Source organism: Pezoporus flaviventris, unplaced genomic scaffold (assembly GCF_033815535.1).
Source record: "Pezoporus flaviventris isolate CSIRO_AGI_PZ_B2104156 unplaced genomic scaffold, CSIRO_AGI_Pfla_v1 ptg000045l, whole genome shotgun sequence".
NCBI lineage: Eukaryota > Metazoa > Chordata > Aves > Psittaciformes > Psittacidae > Pezoporus > Pezoporus flaviventris.
This window is the reverse complement of record NW_026892593.1, coordinates 7,708,514-7,732,915: the sequence shown is the minus strand read 5'-3', so window position 1 is coordinate 7,732,915 and position 24,402 is coordinate 7,708,514. Positions and strand designations below refer to the sequence as shown.

The 24,402-nt window shown below is 37.1% G+C and overlaps 1 protein-coding gene across 15 annotated transcripts in view; it reads right to left on the bottom strand.

Moving 5' to 3' along the window:
* MAGI2 (membrane associated guanylate kinase, WW and PDZ domain containing 2) overlaps positions 1–24,402 on the bottom strand; it is a 738,716-nt gene that overhangs the window by 511,496 nt on the left and 202,818 nt on the right. For all 15 annotated transcript variants that reach the window (XM_061467329.1, XM_061467328.1, XM_061467330.1 and 12 more), the window contains exon 2: positions 2,522–2,638. In XM_061467329.1, coding sequence (XP_061323313.1) covers positions 2,522–2,638 — 117 coding nt within the window. The remainder of the gene's footprint in view (positions 1–2,521; positions 2,639–24,402) is intronic.

The window sequence follows — 24,402 nt, the reverse complement described above, 5'->3', positions numbered from 1 at the left end:
AGGTGCATTTTTAAAGGGAGAACGTTGCCACTTATTGTTCAGATTTCTTTTCCTCTTTGTGTTACAACCTTGTCATTGGAATTAAAGGCTATGCTGCCTCTAGTTGGCTTTTTCTCTTTATTCTTCTGCACAAGAATTTGACCAAATTGAGTGCTGCTTTTGCTTTGCTGGCATCCAGTGCAAGATTTGTAGTAAGTATATATTTAGTCTGTATTCATTAAGTGAACTTGGAGGCAATGGTATTGTCAGTTAAATATTAGTGCTGCATAGCAGTAATCTCCCTACCAGTTCTAAAATACAGTGTTTGGACACTTAACCATTACATTTAGCCTATGTACAGAGCTTCAAGTAAATTCAGGATTCAAAACTCAGTTAAATTATATAAAAAAAGAAAATTGGTGAAAACTTTTTTCCTCCTAAACATGAATGCTGAAGATAGAATAAAATTGAATTAAAAAAGACTGACATTATGATTTAGGGGAAATCTGGGTTGCAATCTATACAATGATGTCCTTTTCATTTACCTGATTATGGAAACTTCTTTAGCTAACCACATAACTCCCCTCTCTTCATTTGTTCATTTCTTTATTTTAAAGCACCCACGTTTCAGAAGGGCTACTTTCATAGAATGTTCAAGAAAATTTCAAAGAAAATGTGCCACTTGTGCACTACTTTGTTTTATTCTTTTTTACCACCTCTATTGAAAAGTCTTCCACTCTATTCAAAATCAGGTCTGCTTACCTAGCAATTTGGCAGCTGTCGTTTGCAACACTATTATTTTTGAAAATCACAGAATCATAGAATAGTTTGGTCTGGAAGGGACCTTTAAAGGCCATCTAGTCCATCCCCCTGCAATGAGCAAGGGTTCTTAGTTAAAGATGCTCATTATGTAATATGATAATGACCTATGAATCTAACCACGTAAAATGACAGAGAAGATGGAGAAGTCACAGCAGAAAGGAAAGGCAGTATTAAGTGTTTATAGGTTTCAAATTGAGGTCTTTGTGGTTGTACTGCTACTTTTTGAAGGAGTACTTTTTGCTTCTGAGTACTGCATTTCACTTGAGAAATAACAACCCTTTATTATTGCCTTGATTAAAGCCAAAACAAACATCAAAACTACTCATCATGCCCATAGTGCCGTCAGACAGTATCTGTTACACACATGCAGTAGTTGCAGTATTGCTGTGTTTTCCTTTTTAATCTGATCTCCATCATTAACAAGCAGGGGCTGGGACTATAATAATCTATAGACTAAATATAGTTTCTAATCTTTATGTACTAAAGATCCTCCCAAACATCCTAAGAAGTGGTACTTAATCTTGAAACATATTTGTACTTGCATTTGCACTTCAGCTGTGATGTTTCTCAGTACCTTCAGACAAACCTAATTCATCATAAATCTCACATGAATGTAATGGTTTTGACTTTCTGCATACAGGTATTGTTTTTAATGTTTTTCTCCACCTTCCTTTCTAATCAGGGACAAATGGAACTCCTGAAATTAAAACTCTATTTATCTTCAAGCAAAGGGAAAGAGGAAAAGGGAAATGTGCATCTTTTTTTGGTGGAGCTTTTCGAGTCCCTATTCTTTAATGTAATGAAAGAAAAAACATACATTAGCATTCAAAATAACATAGCTTTCAAAGAGCATGCACTCATTACCATACAAATAGCAAAGTTACTTACTCAGTGTACCTTCCTCTGTCATTCCAGTGTCAAATCTGCAAGTTCTGAGATGCATCCTTTTTTTGCCAAAACCAGAAGGCCCATTTTTTGTCTACTAAGCAATAATTTTTATGAGGGAAGAATAACAGAACTTCATTCCATTTTAAGTGCTATATTGTCCATCAGACAAGTAAATCTGTTCTGAAAGGCATGGCTCTGAGAGGAGGGCATGGCTTAGGTTACTTTGCTTAATTTCATGCCCACTGCAGGCACAGATGAATAATGTCAATAACTGCAAAAAATTATTCTAGAGATTTCAGAATATTTTAAATTACAAACTATTGACTTATGCAACCACAAAAGAACACATATGGAAGAGAATATGAACTTTCATTGCCATGCCTGCTGCACCTAAACAACCAGTTTTCCTAGTTTGCATTTCCTCTGTTGCCCTATTGCATTCTAAACCCCACAGTACTATTATGAAACGTAGAATATGGTGAAATACAAGCAAATCAAGCTCTCTCTGCTGGCCATCAATTTAACCAGCCCAGGTCTTTTGACTTTGCGCTTTCTAAAACTGCAGGAGAAAAAGATTATAATTCTAGAGCCACAGTTTACGAGAGCCACAACACTGAAAACACTATGTGCTTTCAGAAATTAATTCAGCATTACACAGCTCAGTTTCTCAGCAGTAACGTGGAAGACATGAACCAAGCCAGAACTCTATTTACAGGTAGACTGCTTCATCTACAGTCTATTCCTTCATGCCTTATGGATGGCCTCAGCAGCATTAATTCAGACAGTCTGTTGCCACTAAGAAGAAAGATTTGTTCATCTCCACCTTACTCACATGGCACTGTGCGGAGGTAGAGATTGTCTCTTATAATCTGCTGGAGCTCATGGTCTACCGAACCTTTCTGGAACCGCAAATTGAGGTAGTGACGAAGGTCCTTATCAACAATGCCTCCTGTCAAGGAAAAGACAAATGAAAGCATGATTTAAAAATGCATTGCTTTGACGGAAGCAATGCATCACTTGTAAAGTCTCAGTGGCTCATTTTCCTTCATGTTTCTGTCTCAGTGGATGACAGAAGCACAAAGAGGTTTGGTTAAGGCATACAGTTGGTATAGTATTATTTAGAGTTGATAATTGTAAAGGTTAAAAACAGTTAAAGTCAACTGGATAACTCTGTACAGTTCAGAAAATACATATAGGATTATAGAAAAAGGTGTCATTTTTATGCACAAAACTGGACCACATTGTTATTCTATACCTACCTACATTCATATCTAAATGATACATTATTAGCTATTATGTTCCTTATGACCTTGTACCAGTTTCCCACCTGCCTATTAAGCCAAAAAAATATTGGTGTAAAACATCTCTGTAATGCCTGGTGTTTTCAGTCCAAGTGTAACCAGAAGAAACTACAGCTATACTTAATGGTCATATAAAAACGATACAATGTTTTGTTATTTATTTCAAAGCACTCACATCTGAAAAAAGATACTACAGCAAACAAGGGAACATATTTTACTTCCACCGCTGAAAACAGCTACTTGTAATACAGCATCTCAGCATAACACTGCAAACATGGAAAAAAGAAACCCTGGTTTTGCCACTTTTACTGTAACTTTGGGAAAAAAATGGTATTATAACTTTAGGTCAAATCAAATTGAAGTATGGTTTAGCCACTGGTGTATCATGTTCCACTATTAAAGGCATACTTATAAATCTAACCCAACACGATTAATTAACATTTCCCGACATAGACCCTCTACATTTCTTTTAACCTTGAGTATAGATCACATTTATAATTATAGGAAAAGAGTCTATAAATAACTCCATTTATTCCTTCTCTGAAATTCTGACATAAGAAAAATATATAAAATCATTACTGCACTGAGTGATGACAGGTATTCCTGAGATGAAAAACTGCAAGGACATAGATCCCTAACTTGTTGCTTCATGCATTCAACCTTAAAACATTTTTTCAAATGGCATTTGCTATTGAACCCTCTGTTAAAAGTCTTATTGACTTATATATAAAGATTTTCCTGTAAAAAGGGACAAATAACATTCCTACATAATTATTTGAAAGTCACTGAAGAGCACAAATGAGTATAAATTAAAATATATTTCTCCTTACAGCTATTCCTATTTATCTTCCATTTACAAGTCCATAATCTTATTATTGTTGCTGTTTGTCAATAACTTTAAAACCTTTCATTCCAGGCTTATAAAAAGCTTCTAAATAATTTCTCTCATCTTTAGCCAAAGGCAAAAAACAAGCAGACTTTCATAATAAAAGGGAAAAGAAAAAAATCCCAACTCATAACAGACACAAAGAAATACCTGTGTGCCCAGTTCCTTCAGGCTGAGAACCTCCATACAGATCTCTGTTCTTCCAGGATCCCAGCTGATCCCATACTATAGTATGACTAACACTGTCTCTAGCAAGGGTCTCTGTTTGCAGACCAGACCATGCCTACTCCAGCTAATTTTTTACATACAGGAGGCTGCAGAGAGATGCTTGGCTCCTGATCAGAATCAGCTGTCCTTTCTGATTGGCTGCAGAGAGTAAAGGTCCTGCAGCTTTTGCTCTTCTTGCTCTAATATACAAAACATGCCCAGTGATGCAGATGCTTTCCGGCAGCCTGAGAAAATGCCAGATCAAGAACAACAGCTGTAGCCTGCCCACTGACATAAACCTGAATCAGTCAACTTATGACATAAGTAAGTTTAGGAACCTACACAGATTTCTGACCCTCAAAGTGCATTTTTTATTTATACCCTTTTGCTTCAAACACAGCTGTTTACTTCACCATTTGCTAACAAATGCACCAAAATCTCCTAAACACTTCATCAACTGATCACCTGATATTTTTGTCAAATTGCGTATTCCAAGCTGGAGTATAAAGACTGCATATTACAACAGAAGATACCTACAGCCTTGTATCTGTTACAGATTCAAAAGCGGAAGTTTGTAACAGAAATAACACCTGTATATGGTGCAGAGGAAAAAAAAATCCCAGCTTCCAAGGACATGGTAAACACGTTTTTTTTTATTAATATCTGAGTATATAATGTAGCACTAGCTAAAGTCTATTTTAAAGAGCAGTCAGATGAACTGCAGGCAGCACATGCATAATAGACAGATTTTCTTCTTCAAAAGTCATTCTGTTTTCTGACCCATGTGATGTTTTTCAATTCTTTGGGCACATGTTGCCTTTGTTTTTGAATCCCGGTATAATAATGGATTTTATATTTGGAAAGTGTAAAAAATAAAAAAGCTCAAGAGTTCTCAAGACCAGGTACAATGTTTTTAATTCATCTTTCAACTGTCATCCTTCTGCTTTTCTCCTCTGAAAGGTTTCTTGTTTTACCTCCTGCTTGTCAAAAGCATAACTGACTCCAGATGTGCTGTTCAGGTATGTTTAATACTTGAGCTTTTGAGCAGCCTGACCCTTTTAATGCAAGCAGAACATCTTGAGTGTGCTTGTACGGGGCTGTAAGACTTTTTGCAAGAAACTATAGTGATTTGCAAGTATGTGAGGCAGCCTTGATTTAGTAGCAGTGAATTAGATCTTGTGTTGCAGACCACATAAATCATGAATAACATCAGTAATGATAATAGGACTATGTCATCCAAAGGGCTGAAATAAAAGACAAAAAATGTGATCATTTTGTTTACATTGGAGGGAAAGAAGAAAGTATCATTGTAAGTTCATAAAAAAGAAGCAATAGAGAAAATCTGCTCTTACAGGCAGTAACAATATTCCATTAGTGGTCCCATCCAACCCAGTAAGACAAGCAACTAACCTGGTTTCTGTAAATTTCGACTTTCCTTTATTTTCTCTTTTCACAGTATGCTGAAAACCACTGAGATGCTGAAAAATTCCTTACATGAACCTAACCCTCCAGCTTTCTATTATTCCCAGCCAACACACAGCGGAGAAGCTTGGAATGATGCTCAAGGACTGCCAGTGCCTGCCTCAAAGCACCACCAGCCTCACTGCAGCTGCACAGTGGCTCATGAGGAGCAGTTCAGAGAGAAGGAGCTCACGAAGGCTACATCCTGCTCACCGTGCATGACAGCGAAATGAAGAGCTGTTGTGTGTCAGAGGTATTATATAGCGCAAGCTTTAGAAACCCAACCCAGAGACCATAACTGAAGATGTTCTTCGGCCACTGCCAAGGGAGGAGGCTGGCAACTGTGTGATAGAGCATGCACTGGCCTGCAGCCATGCTGGGATGTTTTTTTCCTCTTTTCCCTGGCTTGAGGCCTATATTCTGTTTCAGTTTCATTTCACTCCAATGAATCCCACTGCTTTGCTAGCCAGGAAATATAGGACGTGAATTAAATACTTCAGTAATGATCTCTTGCATAATGTATGTCTGGTTTAGGTACAGCTACCAATCACAATGGCAAACTCATAACCATGACTGAATTTGATTCCAGAGATTATAAAATTAGACACACTTGGTTGAACTAAAAAATGCTATGTTTACATTTTATGTTTATGAATTCAATGAGCTAAATATATCTTTTTACAGTGTTTTAATGAATTTCTATCAAGTTTCCTTCCCTTTATAAAATCTAGTTGAAAATTCCAATCAGAAAAGAAATACAATAAAGGCCACACACACAAAAGGGCACTGAATCTCTTGTTGCTCATTAAAAGATTCAAAACTGAAGAAGGTAATTGCCATTTCTGAGAAAATGACAGGGATGAGGGTTTACAATTTTCTGTGGCCCTAAATATTGTAACTGTTATTTTGTGGCTTCCTATTTGGTAACCCACTAATGCTGCAGCTGGAGTCCACTCTTGTGTTCTATTTTTCAGTGAAGGACCAGTTGTAAACATGAGCATCCCTTTTGCTGTTCCTGCAATGTTAATTCTAAATAATTTATTTCTTACCATTAACCACAATTTTTGTAACTTCTCAACAAACATTTCTGAATATTCACCCATTAGTATTTTCTCATCTTGTATCATGACCTTCCAGTGAACTGACTTCCCAAAACCTGGTGGGGTAAATTATTTGGTTTTTTTAACAGCATAATCAATTCCATCTCAGCCAAAAATAATTTGCCTTCAATATTTTACTTCTGGGATTAAAATTCAAAAATATTTTGGTTTCCCTGGTTTCTATAAAAATTCCTCATTAAAAATATCTATGAGCAAGCAAGACTCTTGCATCTAAATTTGCATCTGTACATGACCTGTGTTTGAGGAAAATAAAGGAAGTATCTTAGGATCTGTACCCTGTGAAAGCAGACAAGCTCATACACATTTAGTGTAAACTACCTCCCCTCTTCTACTGCCCTACTTGCATCAATCTGTGCCTCTTCTTGTTTTCAACAAGCTCCCACTGTAAATGTAAGACATATATTTCCTAAGTCAAATACCTTGGCCGACCAGGCTTCCATCAGCTTCAGTAGGACCATTCTACTGGAGAGTCTCATCCTAAATATCTACTCAGGTGCTACGTGGAGCTTTATATTAATACTATGATATGTCTCCATGGATATTTGACAACAGCTCAAGTTTCTTCTGCACCTCTTCAGGAGAAGACATGCAGTTTGGTGCATGCTGGACTAATATCATCACAGACGATCTAACTCAATCAGTAGCTAAAATGACAGCCTGAATTCTTTAAACCAGATATCAGGAATTATCTAACTTATTAGTTCTTTTCTGTAATGATGAGATAAAAAAGTCTTTTGCCTATGAAAGTGGCTGAGGTAATTATTTCTTTTCAAGTCTCTCCAGGATATATCAAGAAAATCATAGCCATCATAAAAAAAAAAAGGTGTGTACCTGGTTTAACTGGTAATTTCTGACTATTTTTTAATGGTCCAGTAAGAGTCAGAATACCTGAAATTATTATATGCAACCCCTCCCAGTCCTCCCCATCAGTTCAGTGATACCATGCTCACTTACCAGTAAAAATCTCTATTATTTTTTCTTTCTGGCACATACAACCTAACCTGAGGTGATCTGTAATTCCCTTCCTCCAGTGCTGCTCTTCAGACCCACACAGCTCTAGGCTGGTATATGCACAGAAATCAGCAACACAAGCATTGAGCAGCTACAAGACAGCCTGTGTCAATGAGGGCTCCAAAACACTCCTGCCAACACACAATTTTCACAGTGAGCTCCCTAAAGTAATTGAGAAGATTTTAAGTGTAAGAAATTTTCACCACCACATCCTCTCTTCTCTCAAACTTTCTTCAGATGGTTCTCTCAGGACAAGAACACCAAACTTCTTTTCCCCCCACAAGTCCACTGATATTTTATTGTGATAAACTTCAAAAAGCTATCCTTAAGAAAGCATTAATTAAAGAGGATTTGATTATTACCTTTACTCACATGAATTCCTAATATTTGTAGTATAAAATACTTTATAAACAAATGAAGTATTTCTTACCTTTTTGCTTGATTAACAAAGATGTCTAAAGATGTCATGCATTTAACAGTTCTGAACCAGTATGAGATGATTTGCTTTAACAGTTTAACTGGGTAGAGTAACCAGAAAAGCAACCTTTAAGAGAGAATATGAAAATTCTCTCAGTAATATCAAAACTCTCAGTTGGATTTTACAAGGATTCATTATTGGAATACAGCCTCCAGCTAAGCTATTACTTAAGGGAAATTATTCTCAACAAAGCTATCTAGTGCTCAGAGGAATATAATGATGGCATTTCACTAATCACTGTATATTGGGCATATTCAACCCTTGAAGTTCCTTCAGGCTTACATGTAAAATATGTAACACTGTAAGAGTAGTCTGAAAACAGTACAACAAAATGTCAGCACATTATAAAAAGCATGTTATTACATTCCAGGCATCGGCTGAAGATTACACATTTTGTTTTTAAAGCCTTTCTATGCCTTGATTAAATTCTGTGCATCTTCTTTGAACTTCTGCCTGCCTTATACCACTGCCTTCAGCCAAGTCTGCCATCAGACTTATCTGCAAAGTCTCAAACCATCAGGGCTGAGCTATTAGCACCATGGAACATGTGGTAAGATCAAGTGTGATAGAGAACTGAGAAGGAATTATGCAAGAAAATTAGTCTCCTCAGGAAGGAAATTAGTTTCTGTCATACTTGGGACTACTCCAGTAAATTCTATTTCAGGATCCTTTACTGGAGATCTAAACAAATTTCCAGAGTAAATGCTTTAGGAAAATGTACATCTTGGAGTTCTTACATGTGCCATATGTGATGAAAAACAATTGAAGACTTAGTTTATTGACAGGAAAATGACTTTGTGTTTTACAGCCTGTTATTTTGTAGTCTTTCCTTTTCTCTTTGTGTGCGGATTATACTACTAACTTTTTTGCTTACTGATCTTTTATATATTGATCCTGGTCAATCCTCAGACCAGGAGACAAGGTGAGATTTGCACACTTTGATCAATGGAGGAAACAGAGGAATCAATGGAAATGGATAAATCCTCACTGCCTAGTGACAACCTGGACTCAGTTCAGCACTGTTACACCTGCCCTCGTGGTACATTCTACTGGGGCAGCATGGGTAAGGACTATATCAACAGGACACTGTGCAGCAGCAACAGGATGAGACCAGCAACGCTAGGGGTATGCAGATCCGTGGAATACTGTGACAGCATATCATGTCCTGGATTTATTTTCCTAATTTTGTGGCTAACCTTAAACCTCTGTTAAGTGTGCACTGTACTGGAAACAAAAATGTGGTTTCTAAGGATACAGTGACACTGTGTCAGCAGGAGAGTCAGCTGAGCAAAACACATCTGCATTTTGTACCTTATCTCAGATTACTGAACTTCAGCTCTTATTGTAATAGTAGACTTCCAGTCCTCATGGCTACAGAAACAGTCTTACACAGTGAAGCCAGTTAAAGCACCTTCCAGAGCCTGCTGGTAGCATGCAACATTGACTTTGAGACAGGCACTCCCAAATTATCCTCAAATACCTGCCATTTAACTACTAAACCCATTTTGTAGCTTTACTATTTAGAGGTACTTTGTTTTGTTCTCTTCACCTAACTGACCACCCAGCAGAGTTCTTGGCTGGAAATTCTGGGAAACATCATGATTTAACTGGTTGGTTAAAAAAAAAGTCAAACTGTACTTCAGGTAACAGAGAGGACAGTTTGGTCTCTTTCAGAATACTTGTGTTTTATTCTGTGTTGTAGTTGATACGTGTATAAACATAGTAAAAATGAGGTTTGAATACTGCTGCTGTTTCTTTACAAAGCCTGACTGGAAATGAACTGTCTTTTCAAATCTCTGGTTTTGGATTTCACTAAAGCTAATTATGAAATAGTTTTTTGTAGGTGCCTCCAGTATATAACTGATCTGACTGATAACTTACACACAAACATTCATGACTGCTACTGAGATATTTAAAAGTCTGTGAAGGTCCTGCAAGACTTATCTACAAGGGAAATAACTACCTTTACGAATGTTTTTGACAAAAACTAAATTGTAAGGGACTGTAGATTTACTTACAACGTAAGAATGTCAAAAATCACAGCCAGCCTGTGCAAGTTGCACAGAGCCCAGCAACAGCTGCAAGGATTGAATTTTTCTCTTGAAATTTGAACATATTTACAGAAGTTTTACTTCAAATACTACCTGGCATTCAGATGCTCCTACTCACAGAAATCTCCTTTTCTTTGGTCAAAGGGTACCACAACAGAGCTAGAAACTTGGTAAGGCCAATGTTTGTTATGCGACGTAACTCCCAGACACAGCTCCCAAAGAAAATGATAGAAAGGTCCCAAATGACTTCTATGAGAACAGTTGGAAAAGAGAAGCATAGCATCTTACTGGCATTTTTCTACAGACAAAACCTCTTTGAAAATTGAGGGTATATAAAGATGAAAACTTACAGACTAAGTTTAAACAGAGATTGACTGTAGCATACTAAAAACATTTGGACAGAATAACACTGTTTTCAGCTTCAGAAAAAAACGTTTATATTACTATTTGGGCTAGATATATTGCAAGGAAGCTCTTTTGAATTCCAGGAAAATCCACATCAGCCACAAATGTCCAACAGACAACAAAAAGGAGGGAGGGGGAAGGTCATAAATATGAATTTTATTGGTCAATTTAGTATTTTTAATTAATAATATATTTAATACTTAATAATTATTAAAAAATAATTTCATATTTAAAATATACCAAAACGCTTTTTGTGTACATATACTTGAAAAAAAACAACAAACCAAACAAAAAACTAAGCCATGCTTCTGTGCTTGCTGCTTACTGACGTGCTCATTAGAAAAAAAAACACACCTACAAATAGACTTCTCTGAAAAGCTCAAATACAACATTAATCTCACCAACAATGGAGCTAACGTGGGGCTCATTCATTCTGGCGGCGTACAAATTATGCCTCACTGCATCAGTTTAGTTCTCTGTGCTGGAAGTGTGAGTCATCTAACACTGAAACTCTGCAACCTCTCTTGGGGTCATCTGGTGCTCAGCAAATGTAATGCATAGAACAACTGCAAGAAGGGGATGTTCAGACAGAGTTCCTCAGGAGCCAACCACACACATCTTACTTGTACCCAAAGTCACCTCTGCTCTCCACATCCAGAGCCTCTACAGTCCTCTCTTGCACTCTCCTTTGGGCTGCCTGTTCCTAAAACTCTGTGCTGATAACTACCTAGATAGGTTGTCAGTTTTCAAGAAGGATCTGTTACAAGTTTTACTTTTAAAGCAAAAATAGAACTTACAATAATATGTTCAAAATTGTCCTACCGTGGACAAATACTGTGCTTGCTTTGCAATAGGTAAAACCAACTCCTTTTAAAAGTAGACAGCAATTGCCCCTCACCTTTAATGGAAAAGTTACTATTCTGTTTAATTCTCTTTTTCTATGAATACTGCAATATTGACTGCTTATCTACTAGGGACATAAATGTCCTTTTTCTCTAATATTGTTTTAGCTTTATCTTCTTTGTGAAAGACAACTGTGATGGAAATCTGAGGTTTGACACGTATTTGAATAAAGTATGAAAGACTAAATCGGAATAGTGGCATAGTTTTTACAGACTTGAATTATTTGAAAGGTATTTTACTTAAATCTTAGCTGCACAATTTTAATTGCTTGAGATACTTATTTTCCTTCCTTCTGGAAATAATATTGCCATATTAATGGGCTGTGAATTATGTGCTGACATTTTGTAAAAAGAGAAAGATTAAGCTGGGAAAAAAAAAAAAACAGTAATACACAATTTATGAGGAAAGCAAGCTCACAGAGACTACCACTATATAAGTTCTAATAATAGTTACAAAATACGATTTAGGTTGGTATCTGAATCATGGGAGCCCAGCTTTTTAAAGTCTGCAACATCTCACTCTGAACCCATAATGTACTGTGAAAAAGCATTACCATAATACATTATCTTCTGGTTTCTAATAGTTTGTTGTATAAACAGCAGAACACCATTTTGCAGACTTTTTACTCGTGAAAGTTATCAATTACAAACTTGCAATAGATAAACTTTGAAAGCAGAGTTCATAACATTATTGCTAATCTCTGAGATTGAATTACATACATGTTATCAAATGCACATCCTTCACTCAAAAAAACTTTTTTTCCTGAATCAAGTGTCATGGCATTCATACCAGCCAAAGGAAGAGGAGGTGGTTTACAGTTATTTTTCAGTAATGGGAAATTAAGACAACACAAAACATGCAAGTAAGACAGAGGTTGAGAAGGTGTCCTCCAGCTTTATACACAACATACTACTCAAGACAATTACGTGACATAGTCCTCTCTGTTTCATTTCTTTGTGATGTTGCTTTCAGCTTGAAGTCCATAGTGATGTCATCCTGCAGCTATCACACTAGTTAACCTGGGCTGTACGCAGTTAGTAACTGAGCAGAGAATTTCTCTGCACATGAAATCAAAGTGAAAGTCATGGTGGAAACTGAGCAAGTGATGCTCTTCTCTCTAAGCCAGATGCAGGCAAATGCCTCAGCATTTTGAGGTCCTTGTAGGATACTGCCTAAGTGCGATACATGCTGCATGCTAAGAAACCTGCATTTCAGTGAAGAAAGGAGGAGATGAAGCCTGTGGAGTGTTTGGAACAGAAGCTGCAATACTAATGGAACAGGTCATTGTTATGCTTAAAAGAAATCAATCAAGAAGTAACTGGACCAGCAGTGGACATAAAATTTCAGAGCTTTACAAGAAGATTGCACTGTTAATCGCACTGAAAGTCCAGCAGACATATTTCTAAGGTTATATATAATTCAGGTTTTCATTTTGCACTGGCTTGGAAATTAGGGCGCTTAATCAAAGTTTTCTTTCTCTGCCTGGGGAGGGACATTCTCTTTAAGGAAACCAAGAAAGTTAAATATTATATAGTTGACTACCAGGAAAAGAAAATTCTGATAAAATGTATGGAAAACGTTGGAAGTAGTGAACAATTTCACAGTAAAACTGAACTTTTAAATAGCCAGATATAGCTAGAAAAATCTGTAACAAAATGAGCAATTACTGTTTAAAATGACAGTGTAACAAGGCATAAGTAATCCTATTTTCTTTCTTGAAGTCATCTAAAATATCATCATTCTTTGTTCGTGCAGTCTATACAGTGATTAATAATCTTACAAGAATAATTACTAATTAATACTAAGAATTAAAAGACTGACACAGAGAATAAATTTTAGTTTGGGAGAGAATAGTGAAGCTACAAATAAGTGAAGGGTTTTGCTGGATTCAATGTAGCGCTGAAAAACATCCTAAGTTGTCAGTGAAGCATCTTTTATTGACAAACTTATTAGCTATTGTAGCACAACAGCATGACAGATAGTACCTGTTACCATAATATAAAACCCACTCAAAGCATCTTCTGGCACCATTCATCACACTAGGCAAGCTTTGAAGGTGTACAGTAAAAGTACAATCAAAGCAGTGTAAATTTGGGTAAAAGACTGAGTCATACTTCAACATGAAAAAAAAAAAAAGAAGGAGTTGAGGTCTCAGTATCCCTGTGCAGCACCAGGGTTTGCTGCAGAGCATCTCCAGAATAATTTTGACATTTTTCTCTACTTATGCATTAATTAAATTCAGCAATATTTATCATAAAATAACTCAGCTATGGGGAGCAGAAATTTTAGACTCTGAACCATTATCCTTAACAATCTGTCTCTGTCAAGCTTTTTGCCAAGTCAAAGGAAGAACTAATGTGCCCATCAGGGCCTGGGTGCTCTGGCTGCTGCAATGTGATGGGGCAGACATCCTCTCTAATTCTGCCTCTGATTCACTCTCACTCAGGGTGCAATTCCTACAGCCTCTCCACACATAAAAAGAGAAGCTAGCAGGATAAAATTCAAGCAAACAAATAACTAAACACCAAATACAACAGATTTGTAGATGACCAAGCAAATTATTTCCATGTGCTTACTGCTGACAGTGTTTTCCATGCAGTGACAATACCCTCTAGGCAGAGACACAAACTGTATGAACTCACATCTCTCTATCTCAGATCCCCAGCATGCGAAGACAAGGTAGTTTCAAATCAGCTTGTCCTCAAAAAGCTATGAAAATTGGTTTGATTTTTTTATATCAAAAACCTAACATCTGTGTCATGTCACTCAATACGCACTTCCAAACTACTGTATGTTGCTAAGCCTGCCTGATAAAGCAATGTCTTCAGGCAATCAAAGGTACCTTTTGTGCAGTGTGGTACTTTAGCCTGAAAGACAGCACTTGGTCTTGGAGCACTGAACCAGCTGCTCAGTGCATGAAGAAGCTGTTATATTCCGGGAAAGCCTCAGTTGGTTAGGCGAGTCCCCTTGTGTTGATTTAATTAGCACTGCTGGAAAATGTAAATGACCGAAAGAGACATTGTGCATTGTGCAAAATTACATCCTGCAAAAGAAGCATGCTTACATAATATGCTTCAACAAGGAAATAAACTGCTCCTGTTCCCGGGAACTCTAGGCAGGCAGATGGTGGGTACTGCAGCAAGATCATGCACTTCGCCTGCAGAGACGTGATGCCCTTAGCCTCTGGGGAAGAGACTGCTGCTGCACTTCTGCAATACCCCACTTGGCTGATGCACAAAACAAAACACAGGATTACAGCTGGACTAAAATTGCTCACTCTGCAGCCCCAGAAGCAGGAAGGTGTCACAACAGGGGACAAAAACGAGATGACAGAGTTCTATGTTCACTTTGTTATCCCTTCCAGCATGTTGTCCCCATGGCTATGATCTGGACTGAAATCAATACAGCCTGCAGTTCAGAATTACACTTAGCTGTTTCATACAGAATTTATTACATTTTCACAGTTGTTACTTAATTAAAAGAGAAAACTAGTGGGCTAAAATCATGGGACAAGAAAGACTTTGGCAAGCCACTGAGGTGTGGATTAGTAGCTACACATTTCCAGCTTTATCTGTGCATGGTAAGGTCAGTATCAGTGTGTGTATGGTACAAAGCCATTAAAAGTGCCTTAGATAGGAATATTGTCAAGCAGAATGAGTCTGTAATCTTACTCGCCTTTCTCTGTTGCAGTTTTGATGCACACCTCATAAAATATTAGATCTGTACTCTCCCAATGGCGTTTCCTTCTTAAAGTGCTACAAACTCGATATACTATAAGTAAGCTTTACACAATATAAGCAGTGCTAGCAGTCAATTTTTATTGTGTTTACTGCTTGACAGTATTAAACTAGCATGCAGAGATAATGGAGAGATTTATGGTTTTAAATCAGGAAGCTAGTAAAAAAATTCCGTTTCTGTAAGACTGCAATAAAAAAGGAAATTAAAACAATAAAGGGGCAGACTTTTGGATCCTTCTGCAGCTATGGTAAAGAAAACCTATTCATCTCATGGATTTCTTCTACACACATAAAGACTGAAAGGAAATTGATGAACTTCAGCAGTTGGCTTTAATTTACTTATATCCATTGTGAAATACCACCATGAGGCCTTGTGGGACATGTATTGCTGGACTTGGGCCTCATATGCAGAACAATGCTAGTGTGCACTGGATTGTTTACTCGTCCTGCACTAAACTCAAATAATGCTTACGTCAGAGTGGGTCTGCATTCAGATTTTGTGGTATAAGGTGTCATAGCAAAGAAAACCAAGATGCACTCAGAGGTCTATATTTAGGTGTTCTTCAAGTCTCCCTGTTGCTTTAGAAGGACAGGCAGAAGACTGTAACACAGGAAGAAAAAATGACTTTTCTATTTATATGTCATGCAATAAATAAACCATATAATTCACTGCACTTCAGGAAGGAGCTTATTTGTTTCAGGAGTACCCTCAGACTAAAATCTGCCAAGCATTTGATTTGAATGTTGAGGCTGCTTTCTGAAGACTCCTTCAAGTCTTCCAAGTGACCTCCAAAAATCTTAAGTTATTTTAGATGACAGAACTGAAAGACTGCCTCGGACTTACTCTATTTGAGGTTCTTGCAAACTGCATGGATATCTGAAAATAACGATGTGGCTTGGTGATCAATAATAGACAGCACGCCCTGCCTATTGACCTTTCATCTATTAGCACTTCTGATACGGAGTTAGCTATGCTTTGGCCTGAAACATGTTGGACATTAATAGATGAAGAATCCTCCATAAAAAATTTGTATTTTTTAGTATTAATTAGCTTGGTAAGCCAGCCTGGGTAATTTAAATCTCTGAGACTTCACTTCACAAAAACCCAGTTCACTGCTTAAGGGCAAGAAATGTATAAAGAGACCCTGTCTAGAACTGCTTTCTTTTTCTTCATTTTGCTCTTTATCCTTTCTCTCTGTCTCAATGACTTTCCTTTCACCTTGAATTCCAGTTTCCTTCTAGCCTTTCCTCCTACCTTTTTTCTCCCCCCCTTATACTCTCATCTTGCCTTTCCTCCCTCTCCTGTCTTTTTTGATGCTCTCAGTATCTGTTTCATTTCTAGCACGATAGGTCAAGTCTGCCATACAGTGGTGAGTGCATGGAGTGAGCACCAGCCCTGCCAGTCACACTGAGTCTGCCTCAAAGGAAGCGATCTCTGAAGGTCCAAAGCTCTCGATGTCCCAAACAAGCAATCATGTGCAAGTACTGGACAGGTCTGAATACATGTGCATGAATCTAACACCATTTATGTCCTTGTACCTGTTTCATGCAATAGATGTCATAGGTAAGAAAACACCTTATAAAAAAGGAAGATCAGTATGTGTCTATATCAGTATTATACAAGACAACCAGTCTAGACACTTTCAGGCTCTAATATTGAGGGAAAAGAAATGCTTTTGCTTACAATTAAAGAACATCATAAATGAAATACCATTTAGAGCCCCTGTTAATAATAAAATATTTTTGCATAAATATCTAAATCAAGTTGCAATAATGCCAGCATGCCAGTTTAACTCACTCAGTACTGGCTTTCTGCATCAGAATAATGAACTCCTGAAAGGGAATATTTAGATCTGTGGAACTCTCATTTTAACAGAAGGTGAAGTAAACGCAAATAACATCTGTCCCGGCAAAAAAACCCAAAACATTTCAAGAAGTTTCTAAATGTGTAATGTTGGTTGAAGCTTGGAGCAGATCATCAGAAAGACTAGCTGGCCGTTTCAAGACAGACTTCAGATGAAGCTATGATCTTATTCATGAGGTGAATTCAGAGGCATTCCACAAAGGCATTTGAATGCTGGTGTTTCAATTAAACAAATGGAGGAGAGACATTTCAGAGGAAACTGAGTTGAGCAGCCTGTCCTCCGATGCTGTCTGAAAGCATAATTTTAGAGAGCAAAAGACCAAAGACACCAGGAAGAAAGCATCACAAAGAAGTACGAGTTCAACAGTTGTCAAGGAAGAGCTGGCAGATGCCCTAATTCAGAAAGGGTATAGTCAGTGAATGGAGTTGTCAGGTTTATTGGCTGGAGATATTTCAAGGATGATGCCATCAAGGAAAACCAACAGAAAAGCTAACATCTGAGGATACTTCCTTGTTTATCTTTAATCAGAATGAACCCAGACCACATTCTGTGAGACTGATCTGCAGGATGAACTGAAGTACAAGTTGGGACCACTGGGACATTTACTACCAAAAACCATTCCTGATCTAAACTGAAATGCTAATGCAGACACACTGGATTTCTTGCTTATTGCCATCAGTACACTGAACTTTGAAGAATATACTTGGCAATGACTGAAGATTTCACTCCTCATCCAACAGCTGTGGAGATGTAGTGTATAACATGCATATACATATTTCAGTGAGTGTTTTGTCAGAAGCAGTGACTAAAGCGGGTTTTGATTCTATTATGACTTTTTCAGTAACAGTTCAGAGGAATTTAGATTACGATCAGTATACAGATTCAAGTAATTTGTGCTGGGAATAAATCACTATCTATCTCTTAATAAATTAGAATTTTTCGTTAATAATATAAAATGAATTTCTCATATCAAGTAGGTTTCTCCTGTTACAAATTCTTTCTTTTCATGCTATAATAACTTATGCTATGCCTCCTGGTTTTTATTTCTGTTATACAGGAAACACATAATGGTTATCCACTGCCCTAACAAAAAAACAGTGCTTATTTTCTGGCATTATTATTATTATTATTACATGCATTAATTCGTGCCAAAAATAGAACACCACAAGGGAAGAAAGGATGTATTTTGGAATAGCAGCCAACTACTACACTGCAAACAAGATAAACACTACTGAAAAATACTGTATATTATAAATAATTTATTCAGAGTTTTAGATTCAAAGTAGCCAAGCTGCTGAAGGCTACTGAAACAATGACTGGGTTAGAAAAATGTCACTGAGCAATCTTTATGTCTGTAAATGTGGAACTGAGCATGGGACAAACTTTTTTTAATTTATTTTATGTTTAAAAACAAATTACATTTTCTGAATTTCTGCACCACACTTTTAAAGCATCACACGAAGCCAGATAAAACAGAGAAAAACATGTTTTCAAGAAGTAAGATTCTTAAACATTATTTCTTCTGTAAAAACAGGACTTGCATCTTTCTGCACTAACACCTCTAAATAATCTAAAAAATTCCATTTACTAATATATTTCCATAATTTTCACCTACTTGCCTAAAGTTTACAGTAACTGATATCCCTCAATAGTGAAGTTGCTTATGACACGAAATAAACTCTCTATTTTGCATGAAAATACTCTGGTAGAATTACATTTCTTGCTATTCCAGAAAAAGTATTTTCTTAAATCTTTTGAATATAGGAAAATAAGAAAGTGCAGTTTGATGAGAAAATAGGTGGCTTGTGATGTGCTCATCACCCCTTTGTTTCTTTTCTAGTACACATTTGCACAAATTTAAAATTAGTATAGAAATATTTAAGATCTTACTTTGAGTTGTATACTTAAAGTTCAATAGAAAATCAGCTCCTTTTCATTTTTAACGTTACTGCTTTTATCAGCCATATGTAACAACAGAGAAAGATCTGAGGCCACAGAAGAAAAATATGTGACATTATACAATATTAAGTGCTAAACTGTAAGCAATCATATCATTAAGGAATATCAGAATATATATGTGCACAAGGGACAGAGTTAACATTATTCACTCAACCTTAACTGGCATTTCACTGCTTCTGAAGGCTTAATTGTCTAACATTAACATCCTTCTTACACTCTAGGGATGTACTTTATACCACTTTTTTTACTAAGGCAAATGTTATTGTAGCTTGTTGTCTTCTGCTCCCCACAAAGCACTCTATAGATGGTTCAATAGCTGCTACACATATAGAGGAAAATATGTATGGCTGTTCAGTAGAACAAAATAAAGAGAAAATTATTCTAATGAATACAAGATACATCTTAAAATTTCCAAACTCCTTTTGGCACACCACAAAAGGGACACCACTTTGCTTAACAAGATTATATTAGATGTTCTACTTAACATGATTCTTCCAAATAAAGTGTCATTTTTGCATCTGTTTTTCTGTAGATCTAAGTCACTCAAAAAAGGAAGATACAGAAGTCAGTGTCTACAGAAGCAGACCAGTGATCATTCAACACAAAAATTCTTAAGGTTTTAATTTATATCACTCAGCCTACAGTAACAATAAGCTTTCTCTGCTTTTCCTAGACCATGCTCTAAATTCTGATATGTGCCTATGATGATGGTTATGGTGTATCACTCGCACCTTTTCCTGAAGTAAGACCTTTTCCATAACCAAACTCTTCTAAGAGAACAGGTGGTCTGGCATCTTCCCACATCTGAAAGACTGCTGACCTGGTCAACTAAAGTGCCACTTTTCTGAACTGCTCCTATGGCATCACAGGACATATAAAATTAATGATACTCTAACCTGGGCAGATTTTTCCTATAGCTGGTTTTCATCTTGTTAGTAAGCATGGCAGTTGAAGTTTTTATTGCTCAAGGCCTTAAGATACCTTTCTTCAGCACCCAGAGACTCACTGCATTCAAAACTAATTGATTTTGCCTCAGCCCCCATACTTAGGGGTAAGATCCTTTCTGGATGCTATGTCAATTTTTACATTCCAAACCAGAGTGACTCAGATGCTCTTTACTCCAAGTAATTTTCTACATTTCAAATAAAAGCTTTTTGGCTGCTTGTTTCTCCAAGAAATATGAAATACCATTCCCACAGAAAAAGCTTACGAGACAAAGAGTCTTTTTGAGCCAGTTTCTTTACCAGTAATTTTTGGTTTTTTTTTTTGTTCCTAGTGCTGGTTAAGAAAGGAAGCACCAAATTTAATTTCCAGCCGTTTTAAAGTCTCAAGAACGAATGCAGTAGATATGGCTTGTTTGCTTTAATTAAAGATTTTACAGGTTTTATATTAAAAACAATCTAAGCTTGAATGTAAGCGGTATTATTATTCAGTAATAGTCTTCTATTTATTACAACATCATATATTCCTTCAAAAATTATTTTGGAAGATGCTTTTCCTGAAAAAAAGAACACCACCATAAATTTTCATTACAAGATACCAAACATCAGTGAAATGTGCAGCAGACTTCTTAAAATAAAAGAATTTCCCATATTATGCTGCTGTAGCTGGTATTGATCTTTGAAAACAATTGTTTAAACAGAGATTCCTGGAATTGAGCCAGATTTGTAACAGGCGCTGTGTCCACTGCTGGTAAGTGCATTAGAGGTAGAAGAGATGTGCTGAAAATCAGTAGAACTTCCTTTACCTCACAGTAGTATGAATGACTTTTCTCTGCAAGTATAACAGCTAACAAGTGAGAAAAGCCTATAAAAAGACCAATAATGCTCTTCAGTCAATATTAAGGCTACCTTAAAAATGTTAGATGCACCAGAAAGCTGAGGTACCCAGTAATACCCTTTTAAAATAAAGCCTTGTTCTCTTTCTGTTGTATATTAGGTGTTCAAAAAATTGCTTGCATTTTGTGTGCTGAAGGTCAATTAGAATAATGCAGTCCTCATGTCCATAGAATGAAATCAGTTTAAGTATGCACCTCCTGGGCTGTCTAATATATTCCTGCTGAAGTGCTATCAGAGAAGGTCATTAACCAGCCCCTGCATTTGAAACCACCATTGAAAAGTAATTTGTAAAACCAGCATGTTTATGAAGTTGCATTCTGGACCACGCCACTGCTAAAATCAGTGTGTTTGGAAATTCTAATTCTACACATACCTAGAGAAAAATGGGTAAGATCAAATTTCACAGATAATCTGCTGCTCTGCTTTATAACCTGTAATTTGCACATGAACATCTTTGCAGCAAAATAGCTCAACAACATTTTCCCATCTGTAGGGTTCAGCTGCAGCATGCTACACTTCCACAAAAAGAAAACTGATGCATTGTTACAGAAAGACATTTTAAGTGTTTTGATGAGTCCTTGGGATTCCTTCCAATCGTATTTTTACAATACCTACAGAAATACAATCTTTGGTTTTCTTTAAGTCAATCACTTTACAACCTCATAGATTCAGCTGTATAAAAGTAGAGGTATTAGGCTGTTACCACTCTTATCAATTGGTTTGCTTCTCCCCATACTCTCCCAGTGTAAGACGGCATTGTAGCTCTTACACTGCATAATCCTGAATAAAAATACTACATTTATAAAACAGGGGAATGACAGCTGCAGAGAAAAAAGTATTATATCACTAAATCAAATTGGTTTTATTTTATTTGTTATTCATTTGTTTTTGTCCCCTATTCCTACACTTCTCATCTTTCACTTCTATATTAGTAGTAAAAAAAACAGAACTCAATGTGGCTTTATTATCAGTAAGGGTATAAATTTCAGATTTCACTCAAAATCCCTTTGGGCCAGCTACACAGCTGAAAACATGCATTTTTTGATGCAAAAGAAGATACCCATGTCTAATCTTTTTAAGTTACAAACTCCAAACAGTCCACAGAAGCAGAGAGACGGCCAATGCCTGGCTGCTCTCTACGACCACAGGGAACCACCTGAGCTATGTGCAATTCTTACGTAGGTCTGTATTCCTCATCCCATTTTCACCATCATACACTATCTATCTGCTTTCATTCTCTTTCAGCTTTTAATTTCTTAGAGGCCTCCCTAATATTGTTTCAAATTGTCACAGAATCAATGCTACAGATACTGGAAAATTAAAACTGGGAACAACCCAAATCACTGAAGCTGAAGGATTCATGACTTACAGCCCCACTCATCTTCCGTTCTTCATTGACCAGGGATAAATCAAATGGCAACATAGAACAAGTATGATTCATCTCCCAAGTAAAAAGTGATAGGACAAGAGGAAATGGCCTCAAGCTGCATCAGAAGTTTAGATTGGATTTTAGGAAAAATTTCTTCACCAAAAAAGTTGTCAGGCATTGGAACAGGCTGCCCAGGGAAGTGGTGGAATCACTGTCTCTGGAAGTGTTCAAAAAGTAGATAAGGCTCTTAGTGACATGGTTTAGTTATAGACTTGGCAGTTCTCAGGTAACAGTTGGACTTGATGATCTTAGTTTATTCTATGATTCTATTCTATGATCTTTAGCTCTCTAAGAGTCAGACAGCCCATCTGAACTAGTCATCTGGTCTGCCTCTGCAGTTTATACATGTGTACCATCATCCAACATTGAAAATACATGTTTAAGATGGGAGAATGACTGTTTTGGACAGCTGTTTCCTTCCACTGCCAACAGAGGGGATGAAATGTATATGCCTAACTTTTACACACTTAAACTGAGAGGAGACATACTGCCCAGCACCCCTGCAGTGCACAGCAGAGCACAAGGAAACCATAGCTCAACGCAGCTAAGGTAGCACAAAGCTGCACACACGTTGCAAGTCCTGCTTCCCAGCAAGGCTAATTTGCTCAGGCACTGCACCGTGCTGTAACAGTGATGTTATTTCTTCTGCTGCCTGGGCAGGCTAACTCACCAGCTATGCAGGGTGAGACACAAGGCCCAGCTGTAGACATGTTAAGACAGGGTAAAAGAGAAGTGGGATCAACAAGGAGAAAGTAAGTTTTATCCTAGGCTAATGCAGGAAAATGTGACACCAGCATTTAGAAACCAAAGTGTCTCATAAGACTTCCCACAGTGAAAAGTATCTGTTCTCCCCACTTCCAAGTTTTCTACCAACTATCTCATTATTACTTCCTACACACTTCCCCCTATGCCCAAAATTTTGGCATAATTCCTAACCAGATTTCCTGACAGGACAGTTAAGTTTCCTACCAAAACTAACAAACGAAAAACTGACAAAGTATCCATCAAGATTCATTTTAAATTCTTTTTAGCATAGCATATGGGAAGGTAATAAATTGTTGAAGTTTTTCCAGTGGTACTGAGAATATTTCTTTGATTCCTGACCTCACTTAGGACACAGAGCAGCAAAGTGACATAGAAACTGGGATCTTTTCATTCATTCGCTTCAGACATCTACCGAAATGTTAAAACCCGCTTACACCACATTATATAGCAGTGTGGCCAAAATCAGAATTTGATCCTAAATCTGTAAGGATTAGACTTTCAAAAGGTTTATTTGAAGAAACTGAAAGCAAAAAAGTATTGCTTTCATCAGGAGTGCTATTTTCCAGGGAGCATTAGGAACATTCAATACAGCAGACATATGGATGCATTTTATCCTATAAAAAAATAATGCTGAAAATTGTTTCTAGAGTAAAGACTCAAAGGTCACTTGAGAATCCATCAGAAACTGTTTTGGAGAGGTAGAAAGTGAGGTAGTAAAATAAATAAAATATGTATGAGCTCTAGTAAGTCATCTTTCCAGTTCCTTAGCTTCGAACCTCTTCTGCAAACCTTAAATCCTGTTATTTTTCTACAGGAGTTCCTGGCATAAAGAATGAATTTCAAACTGAGCTGTTCTGCACTGCCACCATTAGCTGGCAACATGGTTTTTAAATGTTTCTGTAGCGACCCATATATGACTCAAACATTGTTTTTTCTCTTCTGCTGCAAAACTATTTTCAGAGCTGCATTCAGCTCTGGGGCTCCCAGTGTAAGAAGGACATGGACCTGCTGGCGCAAGTCCAGAGGACAATCACGAAGATGCTCCGGGGGCTTGGGTAGCTATGCTATGGAGACAGGGTGAGATTGGGGTTGTTCATCCTGCAAAAGAGAAGGCTCCAGGGAGAGCTTAGAGCAGCTTCCAGTACCTAAAGAGGCCGAGAAGAAATCTCGAGAGGGATTTTTACAAGGGCAAATGCTTTATAACTGCACATTATGTGCTTTGAGCCCAATCAGAAAAAAAGATTTAACCTTCTTTAGTATGCTGTACTTTAGGTGCAAAAAAAAAAAAACCCCAAG